This window comes from Balaenoptera acutorostrata, chromosome 15, assembly GCF_949987535.1.
Source record: "Balaenoptera acutorostrata chromosome 15, mBalAcu1.1, whole genome shotgun sequence".
Classification (NCBI taxonomy): Eukaryota; Metazoa; Chordata; class Mammalia; order Artiodactyla; family Balaenopteridae; genus Balaenoptera; species Balaenoptera acutorostrata.
The window spans coordinates 68,906,852-68,928,145 of record NC_080078.1 but is presented as its reverse complement, the minus strand read 5'-3'; the positions used below and the strand labels follow the sequence as shown (position 1 = coordinate 68,928,145).

Here is a 21,294-nt window from a genome sequence, read left to right as displayed (position 1 = left end):
CTCCCACGAGGCGGGTCCTGCCTTCTTCGCATCTGTCCTTTCTTGGCAGCTCACGTTCACTCTCACCATCTCAACCGGCCTTGGGCCCGGCTGTGGACGGCCTGTGGCTCCCCGGCAGGGCCGTGGGGGGTCCTGAGTCGGCCTGGATCTTCCGCTTCCTCCTCCACCACCACTGGCCCTTCCCGGTCTTCGGTATCGAAGCCCCGGAGAGCTGGCGACACAGGTGACCATCCCTGGTGAACTGCAGCAGCAGACTGGTTCTGAGGTGGCCTCCTCAGAGGGGCGGGCCAGACATCCCATGGGATTTAAACGTACAGATTCTGTGACAAGACCGCTAGCAGCTCTGGAGGCTTCTGGGCTCAAGTACTGGGTGTGTCTGAGAGTTAAAATTCTCACCAAGCAATCTCTGTATAAGAGAGGGGTTATGTGTCTGTTTACGATGAGGCTGCAAAGGTCCAGGGGATGTGAGGCTGCGGCGAAACTGAAAAGGCTCCACGGCTCAGCTTTTCCAGTCTGTTTCTCTCTTGGGAAAGACCTGAAAAGTTAAGCAGCCAACACACTCACAGGAAGAGAAGTTTTAAAAACTGTAGGAAGGCCTCACGTCGTGGAAAAGTTTCCAGCAAAGAAAGTACGAACAAGAGTCGGGCCACTAGCCCCACACCTGCCCATTCAGAAGTGGGCACCGGGCAGGCCCTGACGGAGTGACTTCGTACTATCTGGTTCCCCTCTTTGGGGCCCCTTTTCCTTATTTCTAAGCAGAAACAGAAGAAGGAGGGAAATATTTCTAGCCCCTGAGAGTTCGTGGTTGATTGTTCTTAGGATATAAGTGCTACCTTTTTACCTGTATGTGAAAGAATTCCACCTGCTGGGCATTCGCACAATTTTGGAATAAATTTAGAAGACCATCTACACTGACAATATAAAATTTAAAGGATTTTAAAAAAAAAAACAAGAAAGGCTTTAAAATGTGGTAAGAAGGAAGCCTGTGCAGACTGCACACCTCCGTCCCCCACCCTGTCTTCATTCACTGCTGCGGGAAGTGAAGGCCACGGCTCATCCATGGCTCAGCAAAGACAGCAGGCCACCTAAAGTCCCTTCACCGCCAACGCCCCCAAAAGAACACAGTTGCAGAGGGTAACTCCCAGTGGCGCTAAACTGTTCTCCCCAGGAGAAATCCATCTTGCAGCCAAATGTTCCCAGCAGACTCGGGCTGGACACAGCTGGCAGAGTCACCGTCCTGTCACACTGGCCGACGTGGCCCAAGGTCCCTGGAGGGGCCCCTGTACTACGCCTGCTCGCCGGGCCCGCCTCCGCTGGCCGCCGAGCCTTTGCCGGATGCCTGGGCTTCCGTGGCGCGCGAGGCCTGCTTGGGCAGGCGGATGGGGACGTACACGTTGGAAGCACAGTGCTCCTTGAGGTAGCCTCCTCCCTTCTCTTCATATTCCTTCCTGGTGATCCAGACGTCCTCGTTGTCCAGGTGGTCCAAGGCCCAGTCGCGAGCACCGTACCAGGCGTCCAGCACAGGGTTCGAGGCCAGCTGAACCTGAAACATGAGCAGAGCAGTCACTGGACGGGCGTCTCCCATCAGGGTCCGAGGACTGAATGTTCAGCAAGGCCAGCTACAGCCCCTACATTTTGTCCCCAGAAATACACACGCAGGAGGGCCCCCTTTAATTCCAAGACGGGGCAGGACTACCTCTGCACCCCTCAAACAGAGCTGAGTGAAATGCCCCAGACTCTTCAAGAAATCACGCAAACACGCAGAGCCCACCAGACACGACCTCACCGGATACGTGGTTATCAGCGACTTTACCAACACCAGACCTGCCACTCTGGGTGGGAGAGGCACCAGCTGCCCCGCCTCCTGCCCCATGCTGTAGACCACAAGCCGTCAGGTGGAGAGACCTGGAGGGAAGGCTTTCCTGGACTTGATCCCCTCTCTGCCAGCAGAGGGAAGCAGAGGCCGATGCGAGGTGGCTCTGGCCACGGGGGCAAAGGAGCCTCAGGGGAAATGAGAGCAGAGAGGCTGACCTGGGCTCCCCATGATGCTGCCAGCGCTCGGTTTCCACGGCTTATTAGGGGAGCGAGGCCGGGGTCAGCAGCCCTGTGAGTGCCCCTCAACTAGGCGGAGCTGAGCACCGGGCGGACCACTCTCCAACTCAGATCGGGCCTCCTCTTCTCTGCAGTCGCCTGTCTGACCGCCCACTTCCCTCTTCCCTGCCCCACCCATAGAAGTCCCAGGATGGAATGGTGGTTTGGGAACTTTCTGGAGTAAAGGGCAGGTGGAATCAGCACAGCTGGAGGAGGATGAGGTGAGACTGGCAAGAAGGGACCATCAACAAAATCAGGGTCACAAGAGCCCCGACCGCTCTGGCTTAGAAAGTGTGGGTGACGTGACGAGTGTAAGGCGCTCACTCTACTCCCTGCACGGGGGAAGGGCTCACTGCGATAAATCACAAGGAGGACTATATGTTGAATCCTGTGAGTCCTTCTAGCGAATCGTGGAACCTGGACTGTTCTTAGGGACCCTCAGCACAACAGCTGACGTCTGTTTGTCACGCGCAGGCTCTGTGCTGAGCACCTGGCAGGCGAGGCGCGCTGCATGCTGGTAACAGGCACCAGGACGACCCCCTCCGTGCTGCGGAGAAAACTGAGGCCTGGCAAAATTCAGCGACGGCGGTGCCGGAGTCAGGACCAAAGCCCAGAGACCACCCCCTGAACGCACAACACATCGTGCGGCACAGGGGGCCACAGCCGAGCCCCCAGCAGGACACAGAAGCTCTGCACCACGCGTACCCTGCACACGGCCCTCCCCCGCTCCCCTGCACAGTCACGAGCTCCAGCCACACTCAGCTGCTCACCAACAACAAGCTTCCGGCCCGCGAGCCTCTGCTCCTGCTAGACCCGTCCGGAATGCTCTCTCCGCCCCGTTCCCCTCCACACTCTACCTGGCAAACACCTCCTCAAGCTCAGAAGACCCACCTCCAAGAAGCCTGCTCTAGGTGCCTACGTCTGTATGCCCCTCACGCTGTGGGCTATCCCGGCCTATTCATCTGACTGCTGCCCCCTCAGGCAGCAAGCTCCTTGGGGCCGGGGCATCTGGTGTCTAGGACGTCTCAGCATCCCAAGGTGCCTGGTCCGCAAGAGGAGCTCAGACTTGGTGATCGGGAATTTGGTAGATAAATTGTGGGGTTTCTTGGTGATCAGGAATTTGGTAGATAAATTGTGGGGCATCCACACCATACAGTCATTTTTTTTTTTTTTTTTTTTAAAGTTTTACTTGATTTTATTTATTTATTTATTTTTATTTTTTGGCTGTGTTGGGTCTTCGGTTCGTGCGAGGGCTTTCTCCAGTTGCGGCAAGCGGGGGCCACTCTTCATCGCGGTGCGGGGACCGCTCTTCATCGCGGTGCGCGGGCCTTTCTCTATCGCGGCCCCTCCCGTCGCGGGGCACAGGCTCCAGACGCGCAGGCTCAGCAATTGTGGCTCACGGGCCCAGCTGCTCCGTGGCATGTGGGATCTTCCCAGACCAGGGCTCGAACCCGTGTCCCCTGCATTAGCAGGCAGATTCTCAACCACTGCGCCACCAGGGAAGCCCCCATACAGTCATTTTTTAAAGTATTTTAGAAGAATAATGACACGGGAAAACGTTCACTACAGGTTAAGAAATTCAGGTTACAAAGCAGTATACACTCAAATGTGCAGAAAATATGTGAAAGAAAGAAAAATCTCCCCAGCCAGTCTCCTAGAGAATGCCTTATTCTCAGTGTAAAAACTCTTTTGTACTCTCTGAATTTTTACTATATGCAGGCCTTCCTTTGTCAATTAAAACAAAGAAGTACGTAAAATATGATTTCCATTCTGCTTTAAAAATTAAACATAGGGCTTCCCTGGTGGCTCAGCGGTTAAGAATCTGCCTGCCAATGCAGGGGACACGGTTTTGATCCCTGGTCCGGGAAGATCCCACATGCCGCAGAGCAACTAAGCCCATCGCCACAACTACTGAAGCCCATGAGCCTAGAGCCCGTGCTCCACAAGAGAAGCCACCGCAGTGAGAAGCCCACTCACCGCAACGAAGAGCAGCCCCTGCTCGCCGCAACTAGAGAAAGCCCGCAAACAGCAACAAAGACCCAACGCAGCCAAAATTAAATAAATACATACATAAATAAAAGTTAAAAAAAAAAAAGAAAATGAAACATAGATTGAAGACCAGCAGGAAAGCCACAAACGTGTTAATAGTGGCTATCTCTGGATGATGGAATTATCAAGTAATTTTTCTCATTTACACTTTACTACTTTTGTAACCAGAAAACAAATAATTAAGGCTATTTTCGAAACAGCTGGTTACACGGACAATTGGTACCTGAAAGCAAGACTGAAAGGGTCTCATCTCCAACAGCTCCTTCTCAATTCTGACCTTCATCCCAGGATACATCATGTTCCCGCCAGTGAGGAAAACGTTCTGAACCAGCAACTCCTGAACATCCTTTGGGTACCTGGGGACAAAACGATTCCTCTGCTCTAGTCCCTCCAACTTGAATATTCGAAGAGAATATGGATGTGGAAATGCAAGCTCTCAGTACAAAACAGAAAATGTCTATGCAAAAAGTTAAAAAAAAAAAAAGCCTTCCATTTTTCATTTGTGTCTTTACAAAATGCCAAATAGCTAGCCAAAACCTTAATTTGAATGGTCAATCCATTTCCTTAGCATGATTAAAATATTATGCCTTTCCAATACATGTTTTTCTAAAAAATTGACTTTATTGAGGATTACTTTAAATACATTTGGATGAAGTCTGACAAATTTATATACCCATCAACAACAGTAGTAACCATTACACAGTAACCATCACCACAACCAAGATACAGAACATTTCTATTACCCCCAGAAGTTCTGCCTCTCCTTTTGAGGACCCATCTCTCCATTTGTGCTTTTTTTTTTTTTACTACTAGTTTTATCTCATTTGTGTTTGCTCACTTTCCCACCCACTGCTAGACAAAACTCAAAGCCACTCTTAAGTAGCTGCAATGGCTTTTCTTCCTTGCTAGGTGTAAGTTTCCACCCTGTTTTAACCAATAGCAACCACAGTACCACAAAATTGTGTTCCCTACTTGTCCAACTTGTATTAGGAAAACTCACACTGCAGGAAAATACCTGTATACACGGATGCGGGGGAGGCATGTGCTTGTAGAAATGCAAACTCTTAAATACATAAAATGCAAGGTGGGGAAAAAAACTAAGTTCTGCACGTTTTTAGGGTGATTTAGAATCACTAGTCTGCAATAATGTGAAGATTTATAGGAAAGCCAATGCACATATATCATGTTGCCCAAATTTTTGAAAGAAACTCTTAAAGCTCCTCAAATCAAGCATTTACACATTGAGCATTTACACGTTCAGAAATGAATTAGAGAGCCCTAACTCTGTGCCACGCTTGGTGAGAGAGAAAGAGTACCATCTGAGTGCAGCAAGTCAATGAAAAGGAGATGCCCGGCCATCAAATCCACTGTTCAATTCAAAATTCAAGGAAATGGTTCAGGAAAATAGAAGTAAAAGAAAGAAGTTTCAGTCTCACCTGTCCAGAATGTACTGGAGTGTCTCAGCTATGCCGGCCTGCTCCTCCCCGATGAGAGACGGCTGGAAGATAATTTCTGGAGCTCGAATTCTTTCTGTCCCAACAAACAGCTGATGATATGCTGCCAAGTTAAACACGGGCTTTAAAAACCCAAGGTTTAGAAGATATTTTTAGGCCATGAGAACAAACATCCCAGTTGCCAGTTTCTTCTAACTGCATTTCTTATTCCAACATAGCTTCTGTCCTTTGTGCCAGAATAACCTCTCCCCAACTCTCTTGATTTGATAATTCAATTTTCTACCTTCTTCAACCTTTGGATTATAAAGCGCTACACATCTGCTTCATGAAATGGTCCCTGAGATGCAGGGAAAGAGACTTGGTGAAGAGCAGCTGAGAAAGGCTGGTACTGGAAGACCAAGTGCCTGGCTCAGTCCCCAGTGCCCGCAGAGCCAGGAAGGGCTTCTCCCAGGTGTGTCTCAGCCTCACGCCAGTCCACCTGGCTGCCATCGTAATGACAGAAACACAGACCCAAATGAGGATGAAGCATTATGACACTGGCTTAAATGTAAATAAAATCATTAAAAGCTGGTCTTCGGGTCTAAAGTCCCCAGTTAGTTTCCCAAATGCTTCCATCCAGGAGACTGCTTCTCACAGATGCACGGAGCTTAGTGCTGGAACCCCAAACAATCACCACGGGGGGGAAAAAACCCCCTGACTTTGGAAGTTTTCGGTACTAGTACTCTCCCTTCTAGAAAATACAACTAGTATTTTAGGGAAAAGTATTCCTAAAGAAGCAGACTAAACCTGACTGGTCATTTATGTTAAGCTTCAAAGCATAAGCAAGGTGGAGGCTACGGGAGGCCAACCTGGACCGTGGTCACCGGCTTCTCCACTTCGGGCGTTTCCTCCGAAAACAAGGGCTCGAAATCGTTGATGTTTTCCACGTCTTCCAGAGACGGTTCGAGCTGCCCCAGGTCAGGGGTCTGAGAAGAGAAGAAACACAAGTGGACAGAACCTGTAATTCAGCGAGCCTTAGTTCTATGAGTTCACTGTCACCAAAAAGAACTGGGATCTTGCCTAATGTCCTAAAAGTACATCCACACATAAAAACTATGAAAAAGTTTCTAAACTGTTAAAAAAAGAAACACACGTGAACACAAGATTAAAAGACTAAAAAGCCAGGGATGAGCTTCGCTCTTATCCCCTACCCTTCCCACTGAGACAAGCCTCATCAACTCCCACCTTCTCTGAAGGCTTCTGAGGGGCAGCTCCAGCCTGGCGCCCCGGCGAGGACTGGCTGCCTGCACCTGTCACACCGCCACGCACAGAGCTCTGGGGGAGGGGGTGTGAGAGCCGGTGTCCTACAAAGCAGCTTAGACTACGGGCAAAATCAAGTCAATCTCTTAATAATTAATAAATATATGTGCCAACACTAACAGGTTTAGCAATCAGTCCCCTTGAGGGCAGGTCCACTGGGCTGGAGATGTGACTGAAGGCTCCAAGGCGGCCGAATGCCTCCCATCCGTGGAGGCCTGCAGAACAGGCTTTCCTCTTCCACGACAATGACCCTGGGCGGGGCCTAGACATGCCGGCACGGTGCTGAATTGAGAGTTTAGGACACCTTTAATTTTGACCTGAACAAATGAAGTTGGGAGGGTGGGGGGATAGTTCTGGAGAAAGGCAGATGAGTTGTACCTTCCGGACTCAAAGGGGAGAAGTTTCAGGAAGGAACTCTGTTGCATTCCCTGGAAGGAGGCTCTGACAGTGACAGCTATTGTAGAAAGGACTAACTGATGAGACGGCGTCCTGGGAGGGTTCGAGCAGATTCAACACCAACCGCCAAGGTTGCCTGAGAGGAGAGCCCTCCTCACTCTCAGAATCTATGACGTACGTAAATTACCGACATAATTCAGAGTACTTAACTACACTTCTCTAGAACCTATTCATATCAGCTGCAAAGGTAAAATGCAAAGTCACTCTTAAATAAGGCAATGCCCCTTGACATACGCTCTCTGGCTCCTCCCTCTCGGGAGCTCCCTCCTGGAAGTCAGTGGCCGCGCTGAGAAGCCCCAAGCGCACGGGGAGGCCGCAGGTGGGTGCTCAGGTCTGTGGAGTCCAGCCTCTGAGTCATTCCAGCCCAGATGTCAGGGAATTGAAAAAACCCTCCAGAGAGTTCAGTTCCCAATTGTCCAAGTCGTCCCAGCTGAGGTCCCAGAGACCCCCGCTCCACTCTGTCTGAACTCCTGACCCGTCACATTCATGAGCACAGTAACACGGTTGTTGCCTCACACTGCTGAGTGTGGAGTGTTTTTTATGTAGCAGCAGATACGTGAAACAGGCTTCTGGTGAGGCAGGAGTAGAGAGCCCCAGACCGCTACCAGGCCATCCCTTTGTCCCCGGTCAGCAGGTGTCTTAAACCTCTCCTTACACTCTTCCCTTCGGCTCCATCCAACCCCTCAGCAGTGGCCTTCCCCAGGCATTCTTCTTTTCCCACTCCCTGTGTGATTCTAGGTCCTTCCACAGCTGGGTCCTGGACAGTCCTACCTGGTGTCCCACAGAGACTCCAGAGATGGGGGGCTCAGAACCCAGCTCATCGTCTCCCTAAGCTTGGTCCCCAGCGCCACCTCCCCCTGCTGCCTTTCAACCCAGCCTCAGTGACCGGAGACAATCTAGACCCGGACTGCTCGGGTCTCTCAGCTGCGCTGCTCCTAGCTGTGCAACCCTTGGGCACGTTTCTTTCCTCGCCTCAATGTCAGTTTCCTTATTCATAAAATGGGAATGAAGACAGTACTCACGGAATTGTGAGAATTAATCAAGATGATACTTGCACAAGCGCCCAGCACAGGGTCTGGCACATGTTCTGTTATCATCAGCAACTGCCACTCCTGAACGACACCAGGATCTTTGGCTCCTACCTTGGAAGTGTGTCCTCCTCCACCTTCCACCCCAACAGCCACTGACAAACTTCGGGCCACTGACAAGAATCAGCTCTCTTCTGGATGACTACACACATTTTAATCCTGTCTTCCCACCTCCAGCCTTGCCTCTCCCTAAAGCCATCATCCTAACTGCCGCCAGTTATTTTCCTAAAATAAAATCTCATCAGATTATTGCCTTGCTCAGCACACTCTGAAGGCTCTGCCTGAAGGATAATATCCGGGCCGACGGATAAAGACCTTAATAGGTGGCCATGGCCTCCCTTCCAGCTTCATCTCCCGCGCTCTCCGTGCCCGATGTGTCCTGCTCCCCGCGGGTGTGCTTCTTTCCATCTAAAATGTCCCTCCTTCCTCATGTGCTGTCTGCTGAAATCAAATAATCTTTCAGGGCCCAGCTCAAACACCCCAATCCTTTCTCAAAACTCCTTCTGTATTCCCACACGCATCTACCACCACACTTGATAAGTTTTATTACAGCCTGAGGATGGTTCTATAGCCCTATGTTTTGAGGTACGTACCAAGGAGGACAGGGATTGCGTCTTAGTCACCTCTGTACCCCTAGTCCCTGGCAACCCTCAAATTTCTCTAGAACAAAGAGGATTGCAGAATGTCTGGGCTTCAAAAGGCTTCTTCAGCTGTGACAAAACTAGTACTATCCACCTTCACATCTAGCTATATTCAAAAGCATCTCACCTTAAAAATAAGATAACTTTTAGCTTCACTAAAAATGATAAAACGATATTTCCCTTATCCCAACTGATACGATTCACAGAGAGGAACAAAGCTGGTAATTTCAATGCTGGCAATACACATCTAAGACAGAACATATTTCTCTACCATGGCTGCTTTCTCTCCCGCTAGGGTTTGCCAGGGTCTCCACGTGTACTGGGTGGCACGCGGGAACGTAAATATTCTGTCCTTTTGGAACTGAACAGAGCCACAGGTTGCCAGGGTCCCTCAGAGAAGATGCAGCATGGCTCCCTGGAACAGCCTGGAGCAGCATAAACACAAGCAAAGGGCAGCTCTGGTCTCGGCTCGTCAGGCCAGAGCACTTTCTGTGTTTGGCCCATTGTCTTCTCCAACAAACAAGGGTGCTCGCAAGCTGTGCTCCCACCGCCCATCCCCTTACGCTGCGCTCACAGTGATCCAAAATCAGCATCTTTTACTTTAAATACTTCATTAGGAGGTATTTCAAAGTCTATTAAAAGTACTTAGGGCTTCCCTGGTGGCGCAGTGGTTGAGAATCTGCCTGCTAATGCAGGGGACGCGGGTTCGAGCCCTGGTCTGGGAAGATCCCACATGCCGCGGAGCAGCTGGGCCCGTGAGCCACAACTGCTGAGCCTGCGCGTCTGGAGCCTGTGCCCCGCAACGGGAGGGGCCGCGATAGTGAAAGGCCCGCGCACCGCGATGAAGAGCGGTCCCCGCACCGCGATGAAGAGTGGCCCCCACTCGCCGTAACCAGAGAAAGCCCTCGCACGAACCGAAGACCCAACACAGCCAAAAAATAAAAATAAATAAATAAATAAAATCAAGTAAAAAACTTAAAAAAAAAAAAAAAAGTACTTAAAATTTTAAAAGGGTTTAAAATATTTTAAAAGTATATTAAAAGTATTGAAAAGGAAGCCTACTCCTTTACAACATCCTCGTCGAATACCTGCAGAATACCGAGGGCTGGCATGGATTGGTCTGCAGGAAAAAATGGATTTTATTTTTATTTATTTATTTATTTGGCCGCACCGCGCATCACGTGGGATCTTAGTTCCCCGACCAGGGATCGAACCAACACCCCTTGCACTGGAAGTGCGGCGTCTTAACCACTGGACTGTCAGGGAAGTCCCAAAAAAATGGATTTTAGAAAACACTGGAAGTTAAAAAATTTAGCTGTATTAATCCAGTGCAGCCAGTACTGCTTAGATTGCATTTCAGTATGAACTGTGGTCCACATAAATCTGTTCTCTCCATTCTAAAAGAATTATATTGTTGGAAAATATAACAAATGCTTTTTGAAAGGTAGAACTGGCTGGCCAGTGTCATGGCCAAGTTTATTCCATGAATGTTACTGTAATCGATCTAATCTCTAACAATCACCCTGACCATTAAAGCTTTGGGGACAGATCGATTCATCAAATTTGTTGTACGTAAGGAAACCTTTTAAAGTACATTTCAAAATCACCCCAAGCCCAGAAAATTTGAATATGTACCCTTTGAGCACAGAACAAAGTAGGGACTTAATAAGTATCTGCTGAATGAATAAACAGAGTGACTGAATCAGGGCATGTAACAAATGCAGAAAAATGAAAAAAGAAAAGGAAAAACTGGTTCCCCAACTGCTTGGGAATCACATCTTCACAGTTGCTTGGCTTTTTCTTTTTAAATCTGAAATCCCCCACGTGCATGTGGCTTAGTGGTCCATCTCTGATATTAAGATGCTGACGTCCTGTGGACATGTTGATAAGCATGATAAAACTGACTACAGATGAATAAACAACAAAGGCAATGTGGATCTGGATCCTAGGAAACAACAGCTCAAATCTGAAACACAGACCTGAAAAGGAGCAAACTAGACAAGGCACATTAGTTCTCTGGAAGCTGATCTGGGACGCTGTGCAAGAATAAGATGGTGGTCAAGGCACTTCTACCCTGGATCTCAGTGATCCAGCACGCTGTGCCGAGGAAGCCTGACTCAGGATCCGCTTCATCAGTCACGCATGCTCACGGCCAGTCACTATCCTCACGTGGTCTACAGGCTGTCGGAGAGGTGGGGAAGGTGAGGCTGAGAGCAGGAACCGAGAGCCAGCCTCCAGCTGAGACAGTCACTGCAAAGCAGGCTGCCTGCTGAGCCAAGGATGGCCCTGAGGTCCCTGGTAAGCACCACACTACACCCAGCAGCAAACTGGAGTCTTCCACAAGACTGTTTCTTTCTAAAAGTATAGGTAAAGTTGATTTAAAAACAAAAATCAAGTTGGACTGGCTAATCTTGCCCCACAAGTGTCATAAGGCAATGAACAAGTTCCTTTGTTTTAGCACTCTAGAGATGACAGATTCAGCAACAATGTGTCCACTTATTAACACTTTCGTCCAGTTCTAGAGACAGGAGCGCCAACCAGTGACTTGGGGCCGAGGTGTGACCTGCAGGCAGCCCCTTCACCATGCAGGGCCCAGTGCTGCGGTATGAATTACCCGGGATCCTATCTCAGCCCCGCCACCTGCCCTTTTGGCCACATCAACACTAACAGCCCACTGGCAGGGAAACGAAAAGGAGAGAGAAGATCAAAGAGTCAGTGTTTAGTAACTAACAAAAGGCTGATCTTAAATCAACCTACAAATATCTTAGTGAGCATGTCTATTAGCGGCTGTAAAAAATTCCTAAACTATACATGAAGCATGATCCCCTGTCCTTAGGGAGCATGGAGATGAAAAGGAGGTGCATGGAAGAGCAACCATGATATATTTAATAGAAGATCAGAAGAAAGTTAAGGGGGCATATGACTAACTGCCTAGGAGCCATCAGAGGGGCAGGTTCAGGTTCAAGATGGGCCACACGATAGGCGTGTGTATGTTCTTCCTACTCTACTCGCACACATCCCCTTCCTGGGGGCCAGAGCTCTACCGGCTGAAACCCCTTCGGTCAGAACTTCAGTTGGTACAAGGTCAGTGCCATCCCTGCCCCCACCCGTGTCCCCGTAGATATCACACACTACTCTGCTCTCTTTCCCCCGAGTCTGGTCACAAACCCCTTGATGTCAGCCTTCTCCGGCCACTCCTCCCGCCCTCCGAAAGCGCTGTTCTCTCTACACCAGCAGTCCCCAACCTTTCTGGCACCAGGGACCGGTTTCATGGGAGACAATTTTTCCACGGACGGCGGGGGGATGGTTCCAGTGGTAAGGCGAGCTACGGGGAGTGGCAGATGAAGCTTCACCCTCTCGCCCACTGCTCACCTCCTGCTCTGCGGCCCGGGGGCTGGGGACCCCTGCTCTGCACCACCCCGCGGGACCTCCCTCCAGAGGCCCGCAGTACCTCTGGCTTGCTGTCCACCACGTCCACCTCGAGGCTGGCTTCTGCTTGAAGGATCTTCTGCTTCGCCTGCTCCACTGCGGCACTGAGCTTCTGTATGTAGGACTGCAGCTCTTCCGGGGAGTCCATGTTCAGCTCTATCAGGGCCTTGTGAAACTGATCCATCTGGCCATCCTCTAGGAGCTCCTGCAAGCCGAGCAGTCACAATCCATCCTCAAAGATGTGCATCGGGGCAATCGCGCACGGGAAGGAGAGATGGAACTTAGACACTGGACAGAGAACGATGGCGGGAGACGGCTCCCCGAGCTCCCTGAGCCTGCCCCCCACAAAGACCCCCCACCCCCGCCACCAAAGCTTCGCAACGAAGCCCTCCTCCCCAGCCATCTCTGGGCTCCCGTGCGTCACCATCTCAGCACCACCGGAGCAGGCAAAACTCATCTATGGGGACAGACGTCAGAAATGTTAGCTTCCGGGTGAGAAGAGATGGGAAAGTTACTAAGAGGAGGCTGAGGGAGGCTTCTGGGCTGCTGGTAATGCTCTGTTTCTTGACCTGGATACATCATGTGTTTCAGTGGTGAAAATTCATTGAGCTGGACACTTAAGATTTGTGAGCTTTGCATCACGTGTGCTACATTTAAACCAGAAGTTAAAAATCAAGCAAAGGGGACCACAAGGATAAAATAAATCAACAAGGCCAGGTCCACAGCTCTCAGGTCCTGCTGCTACACCGTCCTCTACACGCACGATCTCTACATGGATGACCCCCCCCCAGACCCCTTCTTGACCCCAGGTCAAAAAGATGCATGATGCATTTTATGGAGCAAGGCTGAGGTCCCGCCCTGGGGGGGTCCGTTGTCACCTGCACGTAGAGCAGCCGGTCCAGCCGCTCCTGATCCAGCTGCAGCTTCTCCTCCCGCCGCCGCGCGTTCAGCTCCTGCAGCCGCCGCAGTTGCTGCTGCCGCCTCTCCTGCTTCTCCTCGGACGTCAGGGTGCTGCCCAGGAGCTTGCTGGAAAATGGGAGCTGCATCTTGTGGACATTGTTCTCATAGTAATCGGGGCACCGCCATTTCTGCAATTCTTCAACAGAATGATTTTGGAAGTTAGGAAATGGGAACACTATTAGCACTGAGATTAGAAAGTCGGCACCAGGGTTCCAGGTGCGGGTAAGATGGAGGAAGCACACTCCATCCCACCTTTGAAACCACCCAATCGGCGAAATGCAGCTATAAGACCTGGACACGATGCCAACACCCCTGCTCTGAGCGAATTGCTAAATAAAGTTCTTCCGACAGAAAGGATACCATCTAGGGCACCAGGAATGAAGGGAAAGCAACAGAAATGATGAAAATCTGATTAAACATAGTAGATTAACCTCCTCTTGAGCTCCTTAAAATACATTGACAATTAGAAGTAAAAACCATGATGACGTCTGATGGGTTTCCAATGTATGTAGATGCGACACAGAAGACAAGTCTGACATAAAGGAAGAAGGATAAAGGGGCCTCTGAGGACTTCCCTGGTGGCACAGTGGTTAAGAATCCACCTGCCAGTGCAGGGGACATGGGTTCGAGCCCTGGTCTGGGAAGATCCCACATGCCGCAGAGCAACTAAGCCCGTGCACCACAACTACTGAGCCTGTGCTCTGGAGCCCGCAAGCCACAACTACTGAAGCCCGCGCACCTAGAAGCCCATGTTCTGCAACAGGAGAAGCCATCGCAATGAGAAGCCCGTGCACTGCAATGAAGAGTAGCCCCCGCTCGCCGCAACTAGAGAAAGCCTGCAAGCAGCAGCGAAGACCCAATACAGCCAAAAATAAATAAAATAAATTAATTAAAAAAAAAAAAAGGGGGCCTCTGGCGTGCTGACATCTCCACGTTCCACTTGAACTGGTAAAACAGAGATTCTAAGAAGACTGTGAAAAGCTTGTTTACTGTCATCTCTAGAGCAACAGCTAAAAAAACCTACACGAGAAATATACAGTGAAAAACACAATAGACAAATTAAAATGGAATACCAAAAAAAAATTTTCAAACGTTCAAATAACCCAAAGAAGGCAAGAGAGAGCAATAAGAACAACAAAGAGAAGAAATAACAGAAAACAAATAATCAAATGGTGGACCTAAACCCAAACATAAGAAGAATTAAATTAATTGGAAATGGTCTTAACATATCGATTAAAAGATAGAGACTGACAGAAGGGATCTTTTTTTTAAAAAAAGGACCCAACTATTAAGACACTTACTTTGAATATAATGATACAGGTAGATTAAAAGGCCGGAAAGACACACCAATCAAAAGAAAGTTGGAGTGGCTATGTTAATGTCCAAGCAGACTTCAAAGCAAAGAAAATTGCAAGGGATAAAAAGGGACACTATATAATGGTCAAAGATCAACTGCCAAGAAGACGTAAGAATCCTAAATGTTTACCTAACAAAAGAGCTTCAGACACTCGAAAGCAAAAACTGACAGAACTGAGAGGAGAAATAGGAAAATTCACAATTATCCCTGGAGATTTCAACACCCTTAATAATCAATATGGCTTGATGGAAAATGAAGAGGGGTATAGAAGAACTGAACAACACCATCAACCAACAGAACCTAAATGGCATCACAGAATACTCCACCCAACAACAGCAGGATACACATTCTTTGCAAGTGTATATGGAATATTCGCCAAAGCAGATCGTGCCTGGGTCCTAAAACAAATCTTCACAAGTTTAACTGATACCAGACAACATAAGATCTTTGACCATAATGAAATTAAACTAGAAATCAACCACAGAAAGATAACAAGGAAGTCTCCAAACACTTGGATATAAAACAATATATTTCTAAATAATCAATGGTTCCAAATAAAAAAGGCTTGAGCGAAATTGGAAAATATGTGAACTCAGTAAAAAAGAAAACATAACATACTAAAATCTGTGAAATGTAGATAAAGCACTGCTGAGAGGGAAATTCCAGCTTTAAATGCCTATATTAAAAAGAAGTTATCATAATAATCTAAGCTTCTACCTTAAGAAACTAGAAAAAAAGAGCAAAATAAACCTAAAGCAAAAAAGAAGACACCAATGCAATCACCTAAATAGTCCTACTTCTATTAAAGAAACTGAATTCATTCAGAAAAAGAAATCCCCAGGCTTAAATGGTTCTACTGGAGAATTCTATCAAACATTTAAAGAAAAAAATATCAATTATTTACACAGTCTTTTCCAGAAAGTAGACGAGAACACTTTCTAGCTCATTTAATAAGACCAGCATTGCCATGATACCAATACAGGACAAAGACAGTACAATAAAAGTATAGATTAATATTCCCCATGAATATACACAAAAACCTCATAAAATTTACCAAATTGAATCCAGCAATATATTAAAAAATAATATGAATAAGTGGGGTTTATCCCCCCAAATCAAGGCTAGCTCAATATCTGAAAAGCAATCATGATACTCTCCTATATGAACAGTCCAAAGCACAAACACCACAGGATCATATCAGATGCAGAAAAAGCATTTCACAAAATTCAAAATCCATTCATGATTAAAATGATCAGCAAAACTAGGCACAGAAAGGAACTTCCTCAATTTGATAAAGGATATCTGTAAAAAAACTAGAGGTTAAAAAAAAAAAAAAACTAGAGGTAACATCATATAATTAATAGGGAAAGACTAAAGGCTTTCCCCACCACAAGATCAGCAAGGAACAAGGCAAAAATGTCCACTCTTACCACTCCTAAAGAAACAAAGGCAGGGCTTCCCTGGTGGCGCAGTGGTTGAGAATCTGCCTGCCAATGCAGGGGACACGGGTTCGAGCCCTGGTCTGGGAGGATCCCACATGCCGCGGAGCAGCTGGGCCCGTGAGCCACAACTACTGAGCCTGCGCAACTGGAGCCTGTGCTCCGCAACAAGAGAGGCCAAGATAGTGAGAGGCCCGCGCACCGCGATGAAGAGTGGCCCCCGCTTGCCACAACTAGAGAAAGCCCTCGCACAGAAACGAAGACCCAACACAGCCAAAAATAAATAAATAAATAAATTTAAATTAATCACCTTAAAAAAAAAAAAAAAAAAAAGAAACAAAGGCAAACAGATTGGAAAGGAAGAAATTAAAATGTCCCTATTCCCAGATGACATGTCTACCTAGAAATTCCCAAGGAATCTCCAAAAACTAGAACTAGTAAATTTCACAAGGTCACAGGATACAAGGTAAACACATAAAAATTAATTGCATTTCTATACAATAGCAATGAGCAACTGAAAACTGAAATGAAAAAAACAAGGAAAGAAATAATTAGGCATAAATCTAATAAAACATGTACAGGTCTATACACTGAAAATCATAAAATGCTGATGAAAGAAATCAATAAAGACCTAGATAAATGGAAAGACATACTATGTTCATGGATTAGAAGCCTCAACATAGTAAAAAAAAATGTCAATTCTCCCCAATCTGGATTTAACATTATATCTGAATCTACATTTAGAATGTTGTTTTATATACAAACTGATCTACAGATTTAATGTTCTTTCAATCACAATCCCAACAGAACTTTTTTTGTAGATATGGACAAACTGATCCTAATATTTATATGGAAAGGCAAAGGAACCAGAGTAGCCAAAACGATGTTGAAAAAGAACCTACATATGCAAGTTATCAATTAATTGAAAAAGTCTGTTAGGAAAACAAATACCAAAAAGGGAAGGGAATGCTAAAAAGTAATAAGAGTAAAAAAGTGAGCGAAAGAGTCACCCTGGGAACAATTTAAGGAACACCCCAAAGGTAGACAACATTCGAAAGCTGCAAGCAAACATCCTCTTTGTACCTTCCACATAATCCTCAGCGATGTAGCTGTGCTCGTGCAGGATCTCCTCCATGCGGCTGAGAGTGATGGCTGCCAGGTGCCCAGGATACTTCAGCTGCAGGAGACGCTGGAGGTAGCCAGTTGCTTGGCTTCCTCCCAGGTTGATGCGTTTGCAGTTTTTAGCATCCAACCTACAACCAAGGGATGGAAACAGCACTGAAATTTTTGGCAATGTGGAGGAGAGAATATGGAGCACGTGCACTAGGGCGGAGGATAGTTTGATGTAGACTAATAAGGAAGCAACTGACCAGCTGGAGGAAATAAAACCTAACAGTTGGAAGGAACTTTAAAGTTGCCTTAGTGCAACCTCTTACCCAATGCAGGCATTCCTAAACCACATCCAAACAGACACATGAACATCTAACTTCTGGCAAGCATCTTGGAAGGTAACTTCTGGCAAGCATCTTGGAAGAACTCATCTGCTCTGGGAAGGGCCTAGAAATATGCATTTTCCCCCAGGAATATGCATTTTGACAAGCTTCCCAAGTCCCTCTAGTGTAGGCCAGAGTTTGAGTACCCCTCCCCTAGACACTCCACTTCTACTTATGCAAACACGTTAAGTAATCACATACACATTGGCTTACTGTAATCTCCTAAGAGAACCAGGTCCCTCTGACATGAAGTGAAGGGGAGGAGAAGCAGAGTACCTTTATTTTCTCAATGTGAGAAAGTTAGAGGAGCAGAGCACTAGGAACTTGCTGTGTACTAAAATGTCACTGCTGTATCGCATCTCACCAGCAGATGTCAGCATAGAACATGATATGCCCCAATCTGATCATTTCTTAGCCTTTGGGTAAAATCACTTTCTCTCAATATAACATAACATAAAATAACAATATTATTTTTAATTTCTGCATATTCTGGTTACATAAGATAGAAAACTCTATAGCAGGAGTGTTTGGTAATGTCTAAGAATTACTTTTTTCTTCAAAAATTTTTGTAAGAACTTCAAGAGAAATTACCATTATAGGGCTCAATAAATTCAACGGCATTTATTTTCACTTAAATATTCAGACTGTTTTACAAAGTGCCATCACCTACATTATCTCGTTTCATTCTCAAGGTAACCCTGAGAAATCAGTTTTTCCCAAGTTTATATGTTAGGAAACTAAGTAAAGAAGTTAAGTACTTCATCCTCAGCAGAGCTGCAAACCCAGGCTTCCAATTCCGAAGCCAGGCCTTCTCTCACTACTTACACACCCTCTCTATCTCTATGCAAAGAGAAACCTTCTCAGGAGAGCATGATGCTGGCCTAGTCTCTCTCTTTTTTTTTAATTTTAAATTTTTTATTGAAGTATAGTTAATTTACAGTGTTTCAGGTGTACAGCAAAGTGATTCAGTTATATATACCTTCTTTTTCAGTTTCTTTTCCATTATAGAGTATTACAAGATATTGAATTCTGTGTGTATATAATAAATCCTTGTTGTTTCTCTGTTTTATATATAGTAGTGTGCATCTGTTAATCCCGAATTCTCAATTTATCCCTCCCTCCCCGGCCTAGTCTCTTTATCAGACAACGAAAACCCAGATATAAAACAAGATTTTAAACACGACAGAAACTACCCTCACTTTTTATAGAACTTGAAAACATCTACTAAGTACCTATTATGTACCAGGTACAGTAGTTAAAAAGAAAGGTCTAAATAATTGTCATTAAATAGCTTTAAATAAAAAAATAAAAAATCTCTTATTAAAAAGTGACTCCAGAACAAGACAGTCTAAATTAAATCTATTTAAATAATTTACTCAGAACATTTTTATTGAGCACCTACTACCTACAGGTACGATGTTAGCCATCTCACCATTAAGTGAGAATCATAAAGTTCTAGAATTATGGATTTGGACTTCAGGGACCATCTACCCCAACTCGATCCAGGAGGTCACAAAGGATGGACGATGAAGTGACATCTATACTCACACAGTGAGGGAGGTCAGAACTAAGCCCAGAGGCCAGTTCATGGTCCTGTCCTTGCTCTTTCCACTCCACCTTTAAATCAGGCGCCCAATTAACGTTTTCTGAATGCTTCTCAAAACAGCACCCAAATGCCATAAGTGCAACTCACCTCCCTTCTAAGATGGGTAAAATATGTGTACACTGGTATCCAGATGAAATGATGAGCCCGCTGGAAATCAAGTTCTTTGGATTATTGTGGTAGAAGCTGAAGAGGCTGTCTATTCCATAGGCAACCGTAGGAATCCCATAGCACTCAAAGAGAAGCTCGGACATCATCTGTCGTGAATACAATGGGTTGCACACGGCTTCTGTCAAAACTATGGGATGATCGACACAGCCCTACTTGGAAAGAAAAGAGTAAATTGGTAGGTGCTAAGAGAATACTCCTTTTAAAGCCTAAAAAGAAACAGAAATCCTTATTGCAAGGGCTCAACTGGCTTTTGGTCTCCAATCAAAAAACTGAATCAGAAGCAACTGTAAAACACCCATCTCTCCTGGAAGTTGCTTTGGAAAATATGAAAGTAGGGTCAACTTAAGTCAAGCCCCATCCAAACTGTCAGCCAATCATCTGGCTCCATCTTCAAAATATCTCCAGAATCCAACTGCTTCTTATCACATCCTCAACTCCTCCCTCATCTAAGTCACCATCATCCCTCACCTCCTAACTGCAACAGCCTTCTAACTGGTCTCCCTGTTTCTACCCTATGACCCCAGCCAGTCCATTCTCCATACAGCAGCTATGGTGATCCTTTTGGAACATAAGCCACGTCCCTCTTTTGTTCAACACCCTGCAACGGCTCCCCATTTCACTCAGCGTAGAAGCCTATAAGGTGTGTGACTTGTCCCCTCATTACCTCTCCGACTTCCTCTTCCACTGACTACCCTCCCCCTCACTCTGGCTGCCCTCAGTTAGGATTAGGGTACACTCCTGCCTCAGGGCCTTTTTACTGGCTGTGCCCTCTCTCCGGAATACTATTCCCTCAGATATTCACAAGGATCGCTCCCTCAATCATCTCCTTTAGTTCTTGCTCAAGCAACACCTTGTTCCCGAGTCCTCCCCCAACCATCTTATTGAAAACATGCAACCCTCTCCTGTCCTTCTATCATGCGACAGAATATACTACTTAATTCTATCGTTTATTGTTTGTCTTTTCATACTAGAGCGACTTTCCACACCCGCTCCATAAACACAGGAGATTTCGTGTCACGTTCACGGACGTATTTCAAACACCTAGAAAAGTGCCTGACACAGAGTAGATGCTCAATACATATCTGATAATAAATTAATGTATTAGCAAACGAGCCCGAATATGTGCTCCAAGAGAAAAGGGCGTTGTTTTTGCTCACTGCCATACCCCAAGCGCCTAGCACAGGACTTACACACGTTAGGCACCTAATATTTGATCGACTGACTAAATCAATGACTAAATGACAATCAGAACTACTGGAATGACTATTATCCCTCGGAGAGCGGAGTGAGCGGGGACACGACCTCACCCCTCCCCTCAAGCCTAACCCCACCCCACCCTTCACCTGTGAGGAGACACCCAGATGCTGGAAGCTGTAGTCAAGCAGCAGCTCCTGCAGCTCCAGGTTCACCGGCACGTTGCGGTCGAAGGGCGATCGCAGCATCCAGCGCAGCGGCTCCAGGCTGCCCAGCGCGTTGCCTACCTGCGGACCCGCCCCGCCCCGAGCCCCGCCCCGCCCGCGGGCGCACACGGCGCGGAACTGCAGCCGGGGCTCGGGGCCCGGGTCCGACCCGGGGCAAGCCCAGCCTGCGCGGGCCTGGAACGACCCGTTGTCCAGCACCAGAGGCACCGGCAGTGGCCCGTGCGCCACCGGACCGGCCTCCAACACCGGATCCGGCGCGGCGCGGGCATCGCGGAATGGGAACACGTTCGTAGGCGGCCCTGCTGCACTGGCCGCCGCCATCTTGGAGCGCGCGCTGGCCCCA

The 21,294-nt window shown here is 47.2% G+C and overlaps 1 protein-coding gene across 2 annotated transcripts; it reads right to left on the bottom strand.

Annotated features, from left to right (window-relative positions):
- Window positions 1-907: 907 nt before the first annotated feature.
- On the bottom strand, window positions 908-21,290 carry ACTR5 (actin related protein 5). Of its 2 annotated transcripts, XM_028169365.2 has the most exons (9): window positions 20,874-21,290; window positions 19,450-19,679; window positions 17,347-17,516; window positions 13,386-13,603; window positions 12,530-12,712; window positions 6,443-6,559; window positions 5,577-5,716; window positions 4,364-4,496; window positions 1,144-1,543 (listed from the first exon to the last, which is right to left on the bottom strand). In XM_028169365.2, the coding sequence occupies exons 1-9, from the start codon at window positions 21,270-21,272 to the stop codon at window positions 1,286-1,288; spliced, it is 1,848 nt and encodes a 615-aa protein (XP_028025166.2). In that variant the 5' UTR covers window positions 21,273-21,290; the 3' UTR covers window positions 1,144-1,285. The 2 variants fall into 2 exon arrangements, with proteins under 2 accessions (XP_057385765.1, XP_028025166.2); XM_057529782.1 differs by lacking the exon at window positions 4,364-4,496 and having other exon boundaries at window positions 908-1,543.
- Between the last annotated feature and the right edge of the window lie 4 nt (window positions 21,291-21,294).

Coding starts and splice junctions, on each gene's coding strand:
- ACTR5 (XM_057529782.1), bottom strand. CDS start 21,272: ATGGCGGCGGCCAGTGCAGCAGGGCCGCCTACGAACGTGTTCCCATTC. Junction 13,604..17,346: donor CGCTGAGGATTATGTGGAAG/GTACAAAGAGGA, acceptor ATTCTGTTGAAG/AATTGCAGAAATGGCGGTGC. Junction 5,717..6,442: donor AGCCGGTGACCACGGTCCAG/GTTGGCCTCCCG, acceptor GGGTTTTTAAAG/CCCGTGTTTAACTTGGCAGC.